General features: G+C 39.0%; 1 protein-coding gene across 5 annotated transcripts in view; it reads left to right on the plus strand.

Annotated features, from left to right (window-relative positions):
* The window catches only part of szt2 (SZT2 subunit of KICSTOR complex), a 188766-nt gene that overhangs the window by 152432 nt on the left and 14930 nt on the right, over positions 1 to 21404 (plus strand). For all 5 annotated transcript variants that reach the window (XM_084355904.1, XM_084355903.1, XM_084355906.1 and 2 more), the window contains 4 exons: positions 13918 to 13983; positions 17733 to 17946; positions 19409 to 19586; positions 19679 to 19801. In XM_084355904.1, the coding sequence (XP_084212030.1) occupies positions 13918 to 13983; positions 17733 to 17946; positions 19409 to 19586; positions 19679 to 19801 (581 nt within the window). The remainder of the gene's footprint in view (positions 1 to 13917; positions 13984 to 17732; positions 17947 to 19408; positions 19587 to 19678; positions 19802 to 21404) is intronic.

Below are 21404 nucleotides of genomic sequence, written 5' to 3' on the forward strand. Positions count from 1 at the left end.
ACTCAGAGTGACCTAACGTGCAAAGTAGCGATAGCTGCAAACATGTAACTTAATCAACCACTGTATAACACTGAATAGTTACAGACTGCACATTTTCCACGGTCCTTTAGTCTGAAACCGAAGAGTTAGAAATATGTCCCTTTTATATATGGGACCGAAAGCCCAACCTGTTATCCGGGAGGGGACGTTAGCAGCTGGCTGTAGCCACAAGCTAACGGTTTGTTTGTGTCTGTGTAGCAACATCAGCCGCAATCTGGTGCGGTCAAATGTCCCGTGATGAGTACAATAATTACATGTACTTCACAGAGCCAGTTCATTCTTTCTCTGCCCCTCTACTAAAATAACTTCCCCCCAGATCCTTTCAAAATAAAAACTTTCATTTACTCTTACTTTTACCCACAATTCACTCTCTAATTCTTGCAATCAACATTCTATTAAGAAGATACAGATTTTTTTTATTATCAGATCTCTACAAAAAAGAGTTATATCAATAAGTATTGGGAGAGAAAATAATCTCGAGGAGAGCGAAGTATCCCTACCTTTTCCCACCAATCCTGCATAGGCCTTTCTCTCACTCAATGTTCCATAAACTCCAACTGGTTGTTTAAAAAAAAAACACACAAAAAAACACAAGGCTCTAAGGTAAGATGAGATGAAATAGAACTTTTTTAATTCCAGTGTAAATACCTGTGCCAGAGATCGCTACAACAATTAAAGTACAACAAGAAACTGTAACAGGTAGTAACAACCAGTAGCTTCCCCGGGTCAGTGTCACACACTGGGCCCAGTTTAAGACTATAAACAGAGTATTAAACATTTGTGAAATAAACAAAATATAAAGTGTTAAGTGCCTAAGACAAGTTAATTACGTGAGTAAACTAAAAATGAACTAAAATAGAAGAAAGTAGTATTGGCAATAACATTGAAAGTCAATTTGGGAGTGATATTGAAAGGTAGTAAAAAAGTAATATTGAACCTGATAAAATAAACGTGTTAGACTAGTGGAAAGACTAGTCTAACATGGTCTTTCTTTTTCTAATTGACCATTTTCTATTTCCTAACTCTGTTACTTAAATTTAAAACCTTAAGAAGAGCTAGTCCTATTCTAGGACTAGGGAGAGGCAAGTAAACTCTACAGTACAATCAAGTCATAATACAAGATTCTAAAAAAATGCAAACCTCTCAATATTTCCATTAATCCTCTCTTTATAGCCACACAGCGAACTTACTTATAATCGAATGGCGTCAACTTCTTTGGGGCTCTAGTTTCACAGACCTCCAACAGCAAGTAGCAACAATATTTTTTTATTTTGTTTTTATTTTGGGATTCTCAGGTCACTGGTGTGCCTTTTTTTTTTTTTTTTTTTTAACTTTATTTTTCACTGATTTTTTTGCACAAAACATAGGTAGCATCAGTGTAATGGACAAAAGTAGGTATAGGTACAATATGGTGTGGCTAAATAACACAAATGCTTGCCATGTTGTGCCCTTATAGACATGAAAGAAACAACAAAAAGAAGAAGAAAAACAAAAGCATATGTACATATATGTCTGTGCACGTGATATCGCGAGTACACATGTTCGCTTATACCCATTTGACTGAATAATCATATACATATTCATATACAGATGCACACATACATATGAACACTCGTGAACAAAACATGGGGGAACCGTGGGGTTGCGAGTAGGTCATATGTCACATACATTACGGCAATATGGTCATAGTCTTTCTTAAAACCAAAATATACAAAGCATTAAGGCTGGTTATCACCTCTTCTTGTAATATGGGCGCTCCATTTTTCCCAGAGGGCATCACCTTTGTCCCTTTGTAATCTGAGACTAAACGTCAGTAGTTCCATTGTTTGGATATCTTTAATTATGGCTTCCCACTGATTAACTGTGGGAGGTTCTGTGTTGAGCCATCTTCTTGTTATGGCTTTTTTGCTGGCAGCCATGAAGATTTTTAGGAGGTATCTGTCTTTTCTTGGTAGTTCTGTGTCCATATTGCCCAGGTAGAGTGATAAACAAGTGAAATTAAAATTACACTGCAAGACTTCACTGATAATACTTTGAACTCCTTGCCAGAAGGATTTAAGCGTGGGACAACTCCAGAATATATGTGTATGATCTGCCATACTGTGTCCACACCCTCTCCAGCATGTAGGTTGTTGTCCTGTCTGTTTAGACTTTTGCTTTGGTGTTATGAAGAATCGGATACAGTTTTTCCAGGAGAAATCCCTCCATAGTTGTGAGGCTGTAGTAGTGATTTGTGTGATAATTACATTCGTCCAGTCTTCAGAAGTAATTACAATTCCCAACTCTTTTTCCCATTTCGCCTTAATATAGTTTGTTGAATGACCTCTTAATTCAGCTATATGTCTATAAAGCTCGCCAATGATCTTTCTGGACAGTTTTGTGTTATAGGCTTTGATAAACATTTTGGTAATACCTGATATATTTTCCCGTATTCGTCCTTTAATGTTCGTATCGAAGTAGTGCCGGAGTTGGAGGTACCTATAAAAATCCTGCCGAGCTAAGCCATATTTATCAAATATGGTCTTGAAGTCTATGAATTCCTGGTTTTCGACTAATTGACATAATGTGGAGAGTCCTTTTCTCGCCCATTGAGTAAAACCTCCGTCATTCATACCTGGTTTGAAATCTGGGTCATGGGTTGGCCACATTAAAATTCGAATTTCTTTCTGAATGTTAAGTTGTTTCACCAAGCCAAACCAGATTTCTATAGAGAATCTAATCCACTGGCTCTGGATATCATGTTTTTTAGCCTCCACTAGCCTTCCTAGTAAACTCTGTATAGGCTTGTCTGACAGTGATAACTCTACATCTTTCCATTTTGCGGAGTAGTCTTTATTGCACCAGAGCAGCAGTGGTCTTATTTGTGCTGCTTAATAGTAATCTTTGAGCCTCGGTAAGCCCATCCCCCCACTATACTTTGGCAGCTGTAAAGTTTTATATCTCACCCTGGGAACTTTTCCATTCCAGATGAAACGGGATATCATCTTATCCCATTCTCTAAATTGACTCTCAGGGACACAAATGGGTAAGGATTGAAACAGATAGAGTAATCTGGGTACAATATTTGCTTTTATTGTCATAATTCTGTTACCAAGATCTAGGGGCAGAGAGGCCCATCTGTCTAGATCTTCCTTTATATGTGAATTTATTCTTACATAATTTTCAAAGAATAACTGTGGTATATCCTTAGTCAATTTATAGTGTTTTGACGCCTTTTTGATAAACTTCTCATGAAAGCCAAATTTTTCCAGGACTGTATAAAGAAATTCCCACCCCACGGAATCAAATGCCTTTTTCGCATCCATACTAAGTAGAATGGCTCCAATTTTTTCCCTTTTTATGTGTTCAATGGTGTGGAGGGTTCTCCTTATGTTGCCCTGTGTTTGTCTACATTTAATAAATCCAGTTTGATCTTCGTCAATCAAAAAAGGGATCACTTCCTCCAATCTTTTAGTTAAAATAGTTGCATATAATTTATAATCTTGATTTAAAACACACTGGTGTGCCTTTTGAATGGAAAAAGAGTCTCCTTAGAAGTGTGTTGCCATCCAGGTCATGGCACCAAAATCTTCCAAGTCCATTTCACAGGTTTGCTGTGGTGATGTGAGTTTATTAAAGTCTGCTGGCACACTGGTGAGCTTGACACTAGCAATATGTTAGATACAGCCAGACATTTAAAAAAATGAACTAATATAATACCACTTAGCGATATTCTGATAGCCCCCGTAGATTCAGCTGGGAGATGTAAAAGCAGCAAGCTTACTACTTAGTGTAATAAGTAAGCAAAATGAACACACAAAATGTCAAGAAATTAAATACTCTTGTTTTCCATACTGAACAGAAAAATACAACCATACACTTTCTGAATTCAAGTTTCTCTTTTTTTCTGAACTAAGATGAGCTTAATTGCCTCAGTCTTGGTTTGTCTTTCCACAAACACCTCTGGTTTGGTCAAAATATATTTTCAGTTCACAGAGTAAGATGTGAAAATATTCTGACTCTACTTGCCATTTTCACCTGCTGCTAATGTCTGATGGCCATCGTAACAGAGGGAACATTTAAGAGTGAGGTTGTCTAGTGGTAGTAAACTTTCAGGTTACAGTTTGACCATAAATAAACCCTGCAGCTCCTCACTGAAGAAAAACTTATGGTCTTTCCCAGCTAATCTTGCTTTTGCTAATCCATGCTTGTGAACCTGCTAGAAGAGCAGTCCGATTACCATGGTAATAATTATTTATGACTATTAACCACACCCCCACACCTGTTTGAGAAAGAACGTTGACCATTAGACAGGAAGAAATACTGACTGGAGGGTGGGTTTAATAGGGCCACTTAGCTCCACGGCTTACTGAGCTACTTGCTAACGGCTAGCATGGAAGCTAATTGATGAAGCAGTCATATTCTACTGTAGTTCACGTTGTGTGTGTTCATGGTGAAGAAGTTATATGTCGATGATGAGCACGCTATGAAGCAGTGATGGCAGCCATTCACAACATGTTTCCCAGAATTTGTTTCTCAGGTCATCCTCTGTCTCCCGCTCTCTCATTATTTCACTCCTCTTCTTTGGATATTAAAACTGAACTGAGGCCATGTTGGCTGGGAACATGAAGTGTAAATATTCGAAGTGACTTCTTTACATGTCTTTCAGTGTCAAAAAGTTTCTCACTGAGGTGTTTAGTGTAGTTTTCCTTCTGCCATTTCTCACCTGCACCTCCAGGTATCATACAACCAAATCACTTAAAGGTAGTAACACAGAAACCATGTTTTTCTATGAACCTTAGTTTCAGGATTATTGTTCCATGCATTCTCGGTACAGTAGAGAAAATGGTAGAAGTGCAGAAGTGAAAATGTTTTTGATTTGTCTTGAAACTGTAGATCTTTTCCCAAAGTGTGGGCCACGGTCCATAGTTGGTCTGTGAAGGTACTGCAGGTGGGCCATGAGAGGACATTTACAATAAATACATGAAACGTTCTTAATTTTAAATTTTACTGTTAAGTCTAAAGTTTAATTTGTGGGCCCTAGAAGATTTTCCAGTTTCCAAATTGGGCCGTTTCATACTTAAATTTGGGAAGGGTTGCTTTGGGCAATAAACTTTGCCTCATTGGCCATAATTCTTATTTAGAAAAAAATCCAAAGGTAATTGTTACTGCAAAAGGACTCTGACCTGCATAATTATGCCTCTGTGCCTAGGACAGCTATCCATCCAACTGTCCCATTCTTGTGAACGCAATATCTCAAGAACGCATTGAGGCAAAGGTCAAGGTCATTGTGACCTCATGGTGCCCCATTACTATAAATGTGACATCTCAGAAATGCATTGAAGGAATTTCTTCAACTTTGGTATAAATGTTCACTATGTCTCAGGGATGAACTGTATAGAATTTGGTGCCCAAGGGTCAGAGGTCAAGGTCACTGTGACCTCAAACACATTTTTGGCCCTAACCAGTGCCGGCCCTGACCAATTTGGTGCCCAAGGCAAGATTTTAGCTGGCGCCCCCTTGCATCGTAGTCAGTTTCGCAATCAATTTTCATACACTCACACAGAAACTGCATGTATGTATTCAAGATTTTAAAAGTGCATCTGAAGAGAGAAGAGAAGTATGTGACCACTGGATGTTACATTTTATTAAAAAACAGATGCTTGGTGTGTGCTATACATAAGACTAATATAGACTAATAATGAAAATACGATGAGATTCATTCAACTTTATCTTCATTGCAATGCAATTCAGTCCAACCAGAGTGCAAAAAGCAGTAAAGTGCAGTGAAATTAATATATATGTATATATATATTATATATATCAGGGTTTCCCCCAGTGTATTACAAGCCTGGCGGGCCGCCAGGTCTTACTTGCCCCCCCGCCAGGCTAAGCATCGTTTATTTATTTTTTTTCAATCATTTTTTGCGCTCCATCAACACGTGATCAGGTGTCTTTTTCATCACCTGACAACGTCACAACTTCGTCGCGCATAACGGGACATGTCACGGACATCATGCTCGTCAGACCGCTGCTTCACCAGCTGACCGAGAGGAACTCGACGTCGACCTCGTAGCGGTTACCGTGAGCCGAGCCGCGGCTCTAGAGGCTCAGCCAGCTGCTGCAGCGGCTAGTAGCTGTTAGCTGTTAGCACGTCGTCCCCTGCAGCGTCAGAGCTCCGGACTTCTGTGAGCCGAGCTGCTTTCACCAGATGTGAAAATGACCCAGCGTTTCATTTTTCAGCTCGTACGGTTCACGTTTACACACGTTTGTTTTCTCTGGTCCAAACAGTAGATTACAGAGTATCTTTGGTAGATCCGTGATTGTCACGTTTCCATGACGACTGACCGGAAACAGACGCGTGGTCATGTTTACGTGACTCCAGATTGTAAAAATCTCTGAGGAAAAAAATAAAAATCTCTGGAGACACCAGGCAGTTGTTTTTTAGTTTTTAGTGCAGACAGTTGATATTATTTATCTAAATAGTGTTTTTATTATTTATTTATTTTTGTGGTTGGTTGAACAGCATTTCAAGAGTGCAATCTGTAAGACCTGGTGTTACATAAATGTCTTATAATAACACATGATAATGATCATATTTTCAAATTTCCAGTCAACTTTTAACATGGAATCACTCCTTCTAAATTCTACTACTCCAGTAATGAGTCTGTTACCTATAGGGCCCTGCCATCAGTCAATGGTCAGGGTCAGGCCCCTGACACAAAAAAACACGCTTGGGCACCGGTGGGCCGCTGATGGGCCACCCTACCACCGGGCTTAGCAAGTTTTCTGGGGGAAACCCTGTATGTATGTATATATATATATATATATATATATATATATACACACTGTATGTATGTGGCGATGTTCACCACCGAGTGAAACACGATTGTGTAAAGTCTTTCTGCATGGGTTCAGGAAGACTTGAAAAAAAACGTGTCCAAACTTTTTTGGAATCGGGGTTGTAAATTCTTTCAGAAATTACTTTTCTTTATACTTTAAGCACATCTAATAATGATTCCACTCTTTTCCCTACACAGTAGAGTAGGGCTGGGCGATATGGACCAAAAGTCATATCCCGATATATTTAGGCTGAATATCGATATACGATATATATCCTGATATTTTTTTCGCAGAGTGAGAGCAAATGTTAAGTCAAAGTCAAAGCCAAATATGACATGTCACAAGTAGTTTTATTGAAACCGGCTATTTCAGTGAAGCGTTGCAAAATCAAATGAATAAATAATAAACAGGTTTCTTCACCTGGTTCATGAATAAATGCTAAGCTGTTCAAATAACAATAAAATGTAAACATAAATACTGTATAACAACAGGAGTACCTTTTTTAAAATCAAAGCTCCATAAGGTGCACATTTAAATAAAATATATCTTAAATAAAAATAGCCTATAAAATAAAATAGGCCAATCTTTTTCTGAAATAAATCTATTTATATGAGAAAAGTACAATATCAACATTTTTTTAGTTTGACATCTATAAATGGCTTATTAAAATCAAATTACAGATTTTCTTCTCCTTTCTAACAAATCCACAGATGCAAATAACGAACATTACAAAAGAACAAAATATGACAAACCCTAGTAAGGGCAGCATTTATATATAAAGAAAGAACAAAATAAAAACTGTTTCTCAGTTTAAGAAAACATTTTTTAACATCAGCTTGAGATTACCTTTTCCTTATTGTTAACTCAATTTCTTATCTGAACAGTCTCAACCAGTTGCACAAAAAACACTATCAAAGTAAAAAAAGAGGGGGAAAATGTTTATTGAGTTGATAAACAGTAGTGCTGTCTTGAGGTATACATTAGAAGACAGACAAGCGTGTCCTCCTTCGTTGAAAGGTTTTGTGTGAGAAACACCAGCCTATCGATGGCATCCGGCTTCAGAGATGCTCTGTGGCAGGTCACGATATTGGCACTGCAGCTGAAAACCCTTTCGGAGGGTGAACTGGTAGCTGGTACCAAGAGATACTTTTTTGCCAGGTGGCTCGGAGCTGGAAAGACAACTTCATGATCCTTCCACCACTTGAGGGGATCAGTGTCACTCTCCACACTTGCTGACTTCAAGTAACTTGACAGTTAATTTTCAATAGCCCCCCTCTTGGTTGGTGCAGTGGTGGTGGCTGTGCGCTGCTTGAAGAAGCTTGCCAGTGTCTTCTTAGCTTTTGGTGCTACTGCTGCTTCTCCATCTGCCGGCTCAGGCACAGTGGGCACACGTAGGTAAGGCGGCTGACAGCTGCTCTGATCAGCCAGTAGCACCTCCACCTCCAAGACAGCTCTGTGCTTCAATGCATCAACTTTTTCACTTGGGATGTAGGTGGCCCTGAACCGTGGATCCACAAATGAAGCCATCTCCAATAGGTCAGTAGTGGCTGGGTCAGAATACTTGATGTTGAGGTACTCAACAATGCTGGTCTTGATCGATTTGCAAAGCTTGCTATCACCCTCTTCACATGCCAGGAGACTTTCGTTAAAAAGGTGCAGCACAGGTTTCACATATGCTAGAGTGATGTACTCCTCACCTGACAAAGCATCGGTAAAGTCCTGGAGAGGTTTCAGGACCTTTTGGACTGCTTCTAGGACCTCTAAGTCTTGCCAGGTAGGGACAAGGTGCCTGGTCTTTTTGTCACTAGACAGGACCTTTGGCCAGTGCTCCTTCCTGCTCCAGGACTCTCTCTATCATCTGCTGCCTTGATCCCCAGTGTGTGGCAGACTCGGTTATGAGTTGGTGACTTGGCAGACCCAGCTGAATCTGAACTTCAGCAAGATGTCTCCTTTTCTTCCAGCTGTACGAAAAACAGCTTGCAATTCTCTTGCACAGAGAAATGGCCTGGGTGACGTGCTTGTCATTCATGCCATGTCCTGTCAGAATCATAAAAAACTATTAATCAAATGGGCTTATGGGAGAAATTTGACTTCACTTTAACACACTCATACAACTAAGTGCTTTTCAAAATCAAGCTTTAGAAATATTCTACATTAATATTATTTTCTCATTTCATAGTTTATTTTTTTAATTAACACCAGTCCTAATCATAATTATCAAATATTATATTCATTTGTTTTCTGAATTTTAATCCCGTAAATGATTTTTATGTATTATTATTTTTGTATAATTTATAAATGATGACTATACTGTATGTAAATGGTAAATGGTAAATGGTCTGCATTTCTATAGTGCTTTTCCAGTCCTCTTGGACAGCTCAAAGCACTTTACAACACATGCCACATTCACCCATTCACACACACATTCATACACTGATGCCGGAGGCTGCCATGCAAGGTGCCAGCTGCTCATCAGGAGCAATTTGGGGTTCAGTATCTTGCTCAAGGATACTTCGACATGTAATATGTACATTTACTCATGTTTCATTCTTGTTGTTGTTCTTAGTATTTAGTGTTCTTAGTATTGTTTAGGCCTACGTGTCAACATTAGTTTCTAGTTACTTTGCAGTTTGCTCTTTCAATCCAGACAAAAAACTATAGTCTATCATAATAGCTAAATATATGTTACCTTGATGATATCAACAGGCTAACCAGCATTTTAAAGTCATAATTACCTCACCTTTACCAGCTGTAACATTAAAGTGGTAAACACATCAATGCATCACTAATTCTTATCCAATAATCTAATAATATGGTTCTGAAATCTACCATTCTGTATTGTAAGTGATTTAACTTTTAGCACTTTAAGTTTTGTGTTTTATTAATTTATTTAACCTCTATTTAACAATCAATTTTTCAACGGAGACCTGGCCAAGACAGCAGCATAAAACACAAAGTTGCAGACAGACACACAAAGGAAAATAAGGAAAAACTAACATTTTAATATGTTTTTGTTTAAGGTAAAATATCTGAATACTCTTTACAACACTACACTCAACAAAAGCCAAGTGTAGTATGTGACCGAAGCACTGCATCCTCAGCCAGTCGTTCAGCTCAACCGCTTTGACGATGCTGTTCCTGTTGTCGGTTGTTATAGCAACCAGATGCTTTTCTTGGAGTTTCCAGCTTGCAATTGCGTCCTGCAGGGCCTCAGCTATATGCTCACTGGTGTGATCCTGCGGGAAATAACTTGTTTGGAGTCATGCTGTTTTCATCTCCCAGTCTTGAATGAAGTGAACTGTCATGCACATGTAAGGCTCACACGTCCTGCTCGACCACATATCGCTGGTCAACGCAAAATGGGTCACGTTAGTGAGCCGGTCAGCAAGGCTCTGCCTGACTTCAGTGTTCATTTGTGGCAGTACTTCTCGTGCGAAGTAGTTGCAACTGGGAAGCTCATATCTCAGGTCCATAATTTTCAGTAGCTTTTTGAATCCAACTTGTTCCACAGTTGCAACAGGGACCATATCTTTAGCAATGTGATAGGACACCGCTTTAGTTATAGTACACCACTTGCCACTTTTCTTTTCATAAGGCACACTGCGGGAAAATGAAGCTTGCAGTGTGCTTTGTTTCGGGGCTTTTTTTTCGGGTTGTGAATGGCTTGCGGCTGGGGCTTCTGCAGCACACAGTTCCACACACTCTTCGTACTGCAATTTGTGCCACTGTTTTAGGTGGTGAAAAAGATTTGTAGTGCTTCCACCCCTGGCTGTAACTTGTTTATGGCACTCCCTACATATAACGTGATTTTGTTGCTCATCTGATACTTTGAATCCAACCATCTCCAAATTACTGAGCCACTGCTTTTTCTTTTACTAACCAATTCCTCCTCCGCACGCTCCGCAGACGCTGTTGCTTCCTCCATGTTTGTTGAAGAGTGCCGGAGTGTCTGTTCCTGCCCCTCCCCCCTCTGTGGATGAAAGAGGAGGGGTGGGGGCGCAGTGAGCAGTGCAGAGAGCTCTGGGTCAGCAGCTTGCCTGGAGCAAGGATCACAGCGCAAATTTGAACTATATCGATATATGCGATATGGTCCATATCGCATGGTCCATATCGCATTTAAAAATAAAATCGATATATTTTTTATATCGATATATCGCCCAGCCCTACAGTAGAGGTTTCGCAACTATCGCTAAAATCGCGGTCGCTAAAAACGTTAACAATGCGTTTCAGGGATAGACATGTCATCGTCAGCAATATCTAAATAGTTCGATTAAATGTTTGATAGTTTCATTTGTATGCATTGAATGCGAACCAATGGAATGCCCATATGAATACATAATTCCCATGCATGCTCCCTCCCTGGCTCATTTTAACAGCATTTTCAACATAAACATCATATTCCCAGGTGATATGAGTGATATGCAAACAGCCAATGATTTAACAGGTGTGTTGTTCACGATCACCATGTGACTGACAACAACAGAAAAGCAGGGAGTGAGGCAATCTGATGTATCCCACCTCAGTTCTCACAAGACCAGCTCTACTCAGCCTGTAAACTGTTAACTCACAGAGTAGCTCTGATAATGTCTTCTTTTCTTGTGGTCTGATATGGTAGTTTGTGAGCTTTAGTTTCACCAGTAAACACACTGACTTCTCAGGCCTCTGTCCCGGTCTTCTGCTGCTCCCCTCAGTATCACTTATCCTCCAAAGCCATTCTTTGCTGCAGGACTGTCTCCGGGCTTGTTACGCAGAGGGGACATACTGGCTCTCAAACTTCCAAAGGACTGACCTGCCACTGCTCCGCCACCTGGCCTGTTTGCTCTACCTACGAGCAGTGCTTAATTTGTAAATTGGGAGGTCCCAGAACACAGCAAGGGTGCTGTTCCGACAGGTCAGCAGAAAAGTCACGGAACACATCAAAAATCCACAGTGCCTGGTGCACTCTGGATAAGGCCTGGGGGCTAGATGTGAAAACTAAACTAAAACTGTCACCACAAGCAGACCATTATCTACACCATTTATTTACATGTATCAATCAGAACATTCACCATACTCACTCACAATCAGCAAGGAGAGGTACATAATAACAGTTGATTAATGTAACTGTTGGCAGCTTGCCCCCTCTTTTTCTCTCTTTGTTCTTGACAGTCCCTTCACCTCCCTGCTGCTACAATAGGGGGAAATGGAATTAGGGAGAAAAATCTACTAAAAAGCAGGGGGCTAAGAAACCAAACTACATGACATGCTGTCTGATCGAGCTCCGCCACTCCATTTTAGTTCTATGGACAGCGTCGCGGACTCGCACCTATGCACACATATCCTAAATTGATCATAGCTACTATTTTCCTGATTTCATAGTACAAACACTGCTGGGGTTTACAGTGGTAATACTGTATGTCAAGATATTTAGAAAATAAAAAGCATTAAACCACATGCCAGCGTTTAGTGCACATAACTCACAGCTTTAATTACGCTTCAGGCATCACTGTGTGACATGAACTCTGCCTCTCTTTTTTAAATCAGATGCCTCACTAAAATGCCTCCAAGATAGGCAGCCAAGCAATTTTGAGAAAAGTGAAAATAAAGAACGAGAAATAAAGAAAGGACAGGATAGATAACATTATATAGCCTATTACTCAAAATTTATTAACAGATTTTGATAGTGACAAACAGACATGCCAGTCCCAATCTGAGGTCCCTGATCCTGTTTGGCAGGAACGGTGGCTCACAGTCCCCTGTATCTACTCTGGCGCTGGCTGATTGTTTTACAAACCAACCAAAAGAAAAATACAAGCACAACCCATTAACAATAGACTGAGAAAATGAGTGCTGAGGGAGGGGAAATTATGAATAAAAAAGGACAGGTCAGCTTGCTGGTAAAGCAGTATTTATATGTATTTGTTTAAATGTATTCTTGTCTTAACAATAAAGTTATTACTTGTGTTTTATTGTGCGCCTTGATAATGTGATTAAATTCAAATTAAAGAGATTAAATTAAATCTTTTTTGTCCTGGTCTTTAAAAATGATGAATATAGGACAGGTCATTAATAATTATTAATAATTATTGATATCGCCCGATATGAAACTGTCGAGATAGTTTATTACTATTTTGATCTAATAACAGTGTGGACCAGTTGACACATCCGACCTGTTTAATGCATTAACTCTCCCAACTTTAAAACATTTCTGTTCTATATCTAATCACTTTATATGTATGAGGATCCAGATTGTTTTTTTAATGCTCACAAGCCAAACGCAATCCACTTATGAATGCATACAGTTTTTCAATCAGTATTCTCTGCAAGAAGTGTTCAACAATGTCTCAATCTAATTTATTGATTAATGTTACTTATGAGTCCAAGGTTTGTTCCAGTTTTGCTCCAGTAACCTCAGTGGCATTATCTAAATATACTATAAAAGTCACGGCCTAGACATTGAAATAGATTGGTAACATTTTATAATAACCATCCTTAATAAATGGTAAATGTATAGGTAATTAAACTTTAGTTAAGTTATTTGACTGTTAAGAAACAGTTGTTTCGTATTAACGTAACGTATTGTTTGTTAACAGTGAAATAACTAATTAACTAAACTTTAATTAACTCTAAATTTACCATTTATTAATGATTGTTATAATAAAGTGTTACCCCACAGCACAGAAGAAAGCAGTGGGCTCCTGCTCTGACAATATGCTAGTAAATAATAATTTAAAAGGTGATATTATGCATACATGATTGCCATGGCAGCGAAACTGAATGAATATAGCTAGTTAACTTCTCCACTACTTAAAAAGTGGGTTCAATCCCTTCCACACATAGTGAAATATGAAAACAACAGATATGATTTTCATATATTATCCTCAGGGCACCAGTCTTATCAAATCAAGGTCCACAGCTCTAATCTGTGTATGTAATGTATGCCATTGTACTCTTTTTTTAGAATGGAAATCCTTGTTCTTATTTATTCTGGTAGTATATCCTCAGTCTTCCTTCCCATCCATCTGTCTGTGTGTCTGTTTGTCTGCCTAGTCCCACCTCATGTCATCTCTCCATCAGGGCAGCCTCCTCTCCAAACCTCGTTGCAAGCCGTTCCCAGATGCCACCCCAGTATCTGACTGTGCGGTATGTCCCGGCCATTCTCAAGGGAGGGGTGTCCCACTACAATCAGGCTTCACCCCTCCCCAATGCTCTGCTTGCTGCCATCCGTCCTGGTCTCTTCTTTTACAAATCTACATGTCTGTGTTATTGTCTCTTCGGGAATGAACAGGTTTCAGTGTGTAATAAAATGTGCTTTCATACCTATGGGAGCTACAGTTGCTGCAACACACAACTTGACTGTAAAGCAAGTACCAGGGTAAGCTGGATATAGTCTCTTAACACTTGTTTTTTTCTCGGGCAGATGTCCTTTTTTTTTTTAGTTCAGGCCCGTATCAAGCTCCCCTGTGATTTCCTTTTCCTCCTTGACTTTCAATAGGCTGTCCGTCTCTGTGCTTGCTGGTTTGGGTGTCGTGGGTGTCTAAGCTTGTGATTTTCAGTGTCCGTGCAACCATTGTTGTGCCCTCTGCCCTTTCTCTGAAAATCTTGCTATTTTTCTGATGCATCTTCGGTAGCCTGGGGGTTGCCTAGAGTGAGGACTTTGTTCCAGGCCTTCTTGTATGACTATCAGTTTCAGTATCTCTTTGGGTTTAAAGGGTCAATCATTGAGTAACACAGGGCTGAAAACTGCTGCTGCTCTGCTCGCTATAGACGATCATGTGGACAGATTGTAAAATCGGGTTGATTTCCTGACACTGAATTGTTCAAAATACTATTTAAATGATTACTCTGTGTCAATAACTACACACATGAGCGAACAAAAGTGTGGGGTTACCCAGAGTTCAATTCTAGGGCTTCTTCTGTTTGAACTCTACAAGTCTACCCACTGGCTCAAATTAGGCAAAACTATGAGGTTCAAGTCAGTCATTGGATGTGCTAAAAAGAGGGGGGTTTTAGAGGTCTGCAGCCATGAGGGGGGAGCTCCATTGTACAATTAATTATGCACATATAGTGGGTAGTTGATTCCAATATTTTTAGATCTAATGGAAAAGTTCACGCAAAACTGAAAAATTTGTAATTTTCTATACATTCCCATACTGATGGGTTTTCAACATCCACAAGACATTTTGGAGCTTTACCGCAAAACAGTGTGGCAGCGTTCTCTAAACACCTGAAGAAGCAACCAAAAGAGAAAAAAAAACACAAAATGGCTCCATACAGCTTGTTCAGTAAATCCAAGTCTCTGAAGGCCTTGAGATCCCAAGTTGATTTAAAAAGAAGTTATTTACACGGTTGACATGCGATCGAGCAAGCTCTTGCACCCACTTCAAATGGAAGCTTTTGGATGTTTTTTTTTAGCTTAGAAGCTACAGTGAATATTTCATCATTAAAAAGGGATTAAATAACGTCTTTTCAAATCAATTTGGGATCTCGGGGCTTCTGGAGGCTTGGATTAGGCTGGGCAAACTGCTGTTTTTTTACATTTCAAAACAAGTCCATATCTACTTCAGTTGTTTAGGAGAATGCTGCAACGCTGTTTTGCTGTGAAGCTCCAGAATGTTTTGTTGACAAGGAAACTCCACTCAACTTGAGTGAGTAGATATGACTGAATTTTCAGTTTTGCATGCGCTTATCCTTTAATATTACATACATAAAAAGTCATTTTTATGTATATCATTTCCCAATTTATGTAAAACAAATTTCACTTTCTGATCACATGTGAAACACCATTTTTCACTTGTAAAATATAGATATTGGCACATTTACATTTCACATGTAAACAGTTGCAAAGATGGAAACAATTACACAGTTAATTTTATGTACAGTGGAGTCCAAAAGTCTGAGACTTCATTTAAAATGTCTCATATTGTTACGTTAATTTGGACCTAATCAGAAAGTTTGATGATTCAGAAAGTAAATGCATGTGTCAGAGGTCAAATTGTTATTCTTAGCATAGAGCAGCTTTCTCAGCATACACAAAGTTTCTCAGAAGATGAAAAATGCAAAGAAAATAGAAGTATCTTGACCAGTGGTCTCAGAGTTTTGGACCCACTGTACGATAAAAGCACATGCAGGTGGAACAACATTTTGCATGTAGGGAATCTAGTTATAGGCCAAAATGTTTGGTTTACTGACAAAATTCTCATTTTTAAAATGTATTTATTTATTTATTTTTATAGTTGTTGTCCCTGGTCTTTACACTGTTCACCGTTCATTGATAAGGATGAAAACAGGCATCTAATGTCTTACCTTCTATTTGAAATTAGGCACTAAGAAAAACTAAGAAAAATATAATCATATGACAAAGCAACAGAGGATTTTTTTTCAGGAAGTAGTAGAGGTAAAAGTTATCATAGATGTCTAATTAAACTCACATGCTGTAATTTGCCATTTCACATGTGAAATGTAATATTTCACATTATTTGTAATTTCTTGTAACGTTTCACAACTTGATGATGATAATCATCGCTATGATGCTCACTACCAATTTTTATCCAAGGTAGACGTAAAAAAAACCCATTACTTTCAGTTGTCTAGACTACTGTAGTGTTGTGTTCACAGATAGATTGTCGCAGCTTACTTTGAACCCTGCTGCCAGGGCTGCCATAAACAATTACAGTGTTTGTACATGTAAAAAGTACATGTTTAAATATTTCTGTTTTTCCAGGACAGAAAGTGGTGCAACCTTGAAGTGAAATGTCAGTGGATGTCATCATTTTAAGGCTTTCCTGTCATGAATGTTGTTTCTTTTCAATCAACCTGCTTTGTGTACTCTTCTTTTCATATGACCCCAAATGATTACAGACTCTCCCATCAATGTAGCCACTGTCATTATCTTCACTTCCACTGAGTTATGCTGACAGGAGACTAGCTGTAGCCCTGTGACTCCCCATAACAAGTAGTTCTTCTCAAAGATGCACAGTGTGTTTAATTAACTTGAACATTAATCCTTTGGGATTACAGGTTAGAAAATAATAAATGTTAACTTGATAGTCAAGAGGACACACACAGGAAATGTACTACCCAGCTACAGAAATGTCTGCAGTCCTAAGTGGTTTCCTGGTTCCATAGAAAGAGAAGACTCTCCATCCTTTATCTGAAATGATGGTAGTAATGACAGTAAAGGTCTCCTGACACTTTGCTTGTTTCTGAGCAAATTTTGAAGCAGGGATAGGTGGTGAAAGGCTCCAGACAGAGATATACAGAAGGCACAGGCTTTTTCTGTAGCTAAAGAGAGCTATGCGGTAATTCTTACCTCTTTAATTTGATTAAGCCTAATTGTAGATGTTCCAGGCAAATGGCTCAGATGAAAGTAAACCCGGGAGTAACATTTAGTTCTTCCTGCAAACTCTTATTGTGCTGTAATTAACTGAACACCATAGCCTCTCACTGCAGCCATTTGCATTCGCAATTAATGCTTTTGTCAGCCCCCTTTTGAGGTTAGATTTAATTGAAAAAAGATGCTATTTTGAATCTAATATTAAATTAGCATACAAACTGCTCTCACCAAGAAGCAATGGGAGTCACAGAGCAGCAAGGTGCAAAGCACAAAGCAGTCAAACCTGGGAGCAGCTGGAAAGGGGGGTATGCCCCTTCAAATGCAAAGCAGGTTCGCTAGTGGATGATTATACAGATAACCATTCAGAGAAAGAAAGCCTCATCTTCCAGAATCTCATAATAATTTCCAGAGTGAGCTGTGTCATAAAAATGGGCAGACTTGAGTTTGGAGTACCTTCTGCAATTGAGAAAATGCTTGTTTACTATCACTTCCTTTGCTCTATGACTGTCCACTAGTCATTCTCTGCTGGTAATGACTGTCCACCCCTCTGTTTTAGCTCTCTATGCTCTTCACTGAGGAGTGTGATAAGGTACGGGACCTGATGCATGTTCACTCCTTCAGCTACGACTTCCACCTGCGAGTGGTTCACCAGTACTTGGTCGGCTGCCACATGACTCTACGCCAGGGCTACCAGCTCACTGACTTCCTCGACGACTTCATCTCCCATCACCCAGACATTCCCAAATTTGGCCGTAACCACGTCTTCCAAGGTACCTTTGGTGTAAAGTGATATTTCAGGTTTCCTTCAGTTGCTCTTGATATTCAGAATCACCATGGAATCACTAAAGGTTTGTGCTAGAAAGAGCAAAGTATCATTCAAATGTATACATCAGAATGCCATGTGATTAACTCACAGTGTAGAAAGTTAGCTATTGCTGTTATAATTACAGTCCCACAAAGAACTATGTTTTAGTAACACTTTATTCAAAGAGGTGTGCCTAAGACTAGCTTTAGTCTTTCTCGTCTTTACAAATGTTTGACTTGTCATTAAGTGTAACTCAGTCAATCACATAACTTTAACTGCACAGTTGACATTGTTTGAGGTGTCTTTGTTATGACAGCTTGGCATTACAACATAATCTCATAAACTCATGTCATAGCAAGCCTAATTATCAAACTTGAAGATACTATTTAGCTTTTTATGGTAACATTACATTAAACTGTCATGTGTGGTTGATTTTGACATTGGCTCTCATGCAATCTTTTTAACTGTGAGTATTTTTCAACTACAGTGGTACAATTTGTCATTAAAAGTATTATTACACTGTCAAATGTAACAAAAACAGGAATAATTGTCTTAAACTTAACCAAAGTGATACAATTTGAACTTTTCATTAAGACACCATTAAACATTTTAAGTCAATTTTGACAACAGCGAATAAATAGAGGTGATTTAAGGAGGTTTTTTTAGGAGTTGCTACATGCTCTGTCCCCACCCTCTGCAGAACAGCATTTCACAATGCTGTACAGTATTACATTACAGATGTGTGTGTGTGTGTGTGTGGTCAGCGGTTCAATGGACATTTCACACGATAGAGAAAAGTTAGTGTGCACCCTGTCTGAAGTGGGTGCACAAGCTCAACCACTTCACTTGAAAATATACATTTGGCACATTGAAGTTAATTTTTTCTGGACTATGAAGCCTCACCCGCCTTTCTGTCAGCATGGGGGTGAGTAGATAGTGACTGAATTTTCATTTTTGGGTGAACTGTTCCTTTCAGACCATAGGTGGTAATTCCACATTCAACATGGAGTACACCACCGGAAAAACTGTAACTTAAAGGCCATTTTGATTGGTGTTGTTGGACTAATTTCACCTCTCTATTTTCAATATATCTTTATCTAATTTTATTTATTGTATTTACCTTGAGTCGTGAATGTGAGTCTAGCTATTAATCTGTGGTGGACGCCAGGGATCGCCTCAAATTCTTGAGGTTAAATATTTCAAATTGTTTCACTGCCACAGAAAGGAGATGCTCTTTGTGTTATGTATTTGTGTATTTCCCCAGTGTCAGCTTTACCAGGATGTCCTTTTGACTCACTGATGAGATAAAAGATAGATATTTGCATCATGTTTTCACATGAAGAATTTTAAAGCTCTGTGGATGGGGCAGGAAGAACTGGGATGTTGTGATTAGCCTTATGAGACCCTCTGATCCTTCTGTTCATCAGGGAGCTTCTCCATCTCCACGAGGATGATAACAGCTCATCAGTTGTATAACTACATCACTGACCACGCCAGCACCTACAGCATGAAGCCACTCCGCATGTCCAAGTCTACAGTCACTACTGACAACAAAAAAGGGATGCCTGAACTGCATGAGTACGCTCTAGTGGCGCTGTGGAACAGGTAAAAACACATCAGAATCACAGAATGAATAAAAGAATGAAAGTAAGCTGCTTTATTCAACCTAATCTTTCTTCTATTCTTTCCTGCTTAAGTTCTGGCTCTTACAAGGATCTGGAGGGCCTGCACCACCATGATGACTTTGACGTGTCCCTAGTGGTGTGTCATAATGCTGCTCCATTTGAGGAACAGTCAGACGGGGAGAGGCATTTGCTGAGGTAAAGAGATAAGAAAGAATAGATTAAAGAGATAAAATACTGAGTAATAACAACACTAATTGAAAAACACTAACTGATGAGACCAGAGCACTGCACCTTAACACAGTGTCTCTCACCACATGCAGTGGGGGGAGTCAGAGAAGAGGCTATTCAAACAGTTTTAGATTATAATTCATCACACTTACATGGTGTACACTGTTCGGGTGTAATACATTTAAGATGGGTTTTTAAAAAAAAAGTGTATAAGTTCTTAAACCATTATACAATTGATCCTTTTGGTAATAGACAGAAAATGAAGAGACTTTTGCAAAATATGAAATACTTGCTGGTTCCAGCTTCTCAAATGTGAGGATTTCTGTCTTTTCTCTGTCATTATTTTAAATTTAATATTTTTGGGTTGGTCTGACCAACCCATAGATGTTGATAAAGATTTCTACAACTCTAATTTATGCTGTGAATGAGTGGAATACATACTACTTTATCACAAAAAACATGAAGTTTGGTTCAATAATGAATGTATTATAGGTCTTCTGAAAATGAGACCAAACCTTTTGGCTCAAAAATATACATACATTAATTCTAATATTTGGTTTAATGTCCTTCGGCCATTTTCACCTCAATTTAGGTGCTTTTGATAGCCATCCACAAGCTTCTGGCCGTCTTCTGTCTGAATTTTTAACCACTCCTCTTGACAGAATCGGAGTTCAACTAAATATGTTAGCTTATTTATATATATATATATATATATATATATATATATATATATATACATATATATATGTGTATAGTACTGTGCAAAAGTTTAAGGCAGGTATGAAAAAATGCTGTAAACTGAGAATGCTTTCAAAAATGGAAGCGTTAATAGTTTATTTTCATCAATTAATAAAATGCAGTGAATGAGAGAAATCTAAATCAAATCAATATTTGGTGTGACCACCCTTAGTCTTCAAACAGCAAACCAAGGTACATTTGCACACAGTTTTTGAAGGAACTCGGCTGGTAGGTTGTTCCAAACATCTTGGAGAACTAACCACAGATCTTCTGTGGATGAAGGCTTCCTCAAATCTTTCTGTCTCTTCATGTAATCCCAGACAGACTCAATGATGTTGAGATCAGGGCCCTGTGGGGGCCATACCATCACTTCCAGGACTTCTTGTTCTTCTTTACGCTGAAGATAGTTCTTAATGACATTGGCTGTATGTTTGGGGTTGTGTCCTGCTGCAGAATAAATTTGGGGCCAATCATATGCCTCCCTGATGGTATTGCATGTTAAATCTGTAGGACAAGTTAAATAAAGTACGAGCCATAGAAATGGGTGAAAAATCTCAACTTTGAACCAAAATGGCAGACTTCCCATTGGACTGAGGGTACGCGTCCAAGAGGGTTTTTTGTGCATCTGGTCATGATACATTAGCGTACCGAATTTCGTTCATGTATGTGCATGTAGGAGGCGGGGCTTAAAGTTTGAAATATTCCAGGGGGTGCTATGGAGCCATTTTTTCACTTAAAACGCCCAGACCCATTTCAGATATCAATGGGCATGACTCATGATGCGTGCGCAAAATTTGGTGTCAGTAGCTGTTTGTCTGTACGTCAGAATGGT

This window comes from Pagrus pagrus (assembly GCF_965226575.1).
Source record: "Pagrus pagrus genome assembly, chromosome: 6".
In the NCBI taxonomy this organism is placed as follows: Eukaryota; Metazoa; Chordata; class Actinopteri; order Spariformes; family Sparidae; genus Pagrus; species Pagrus pagrus.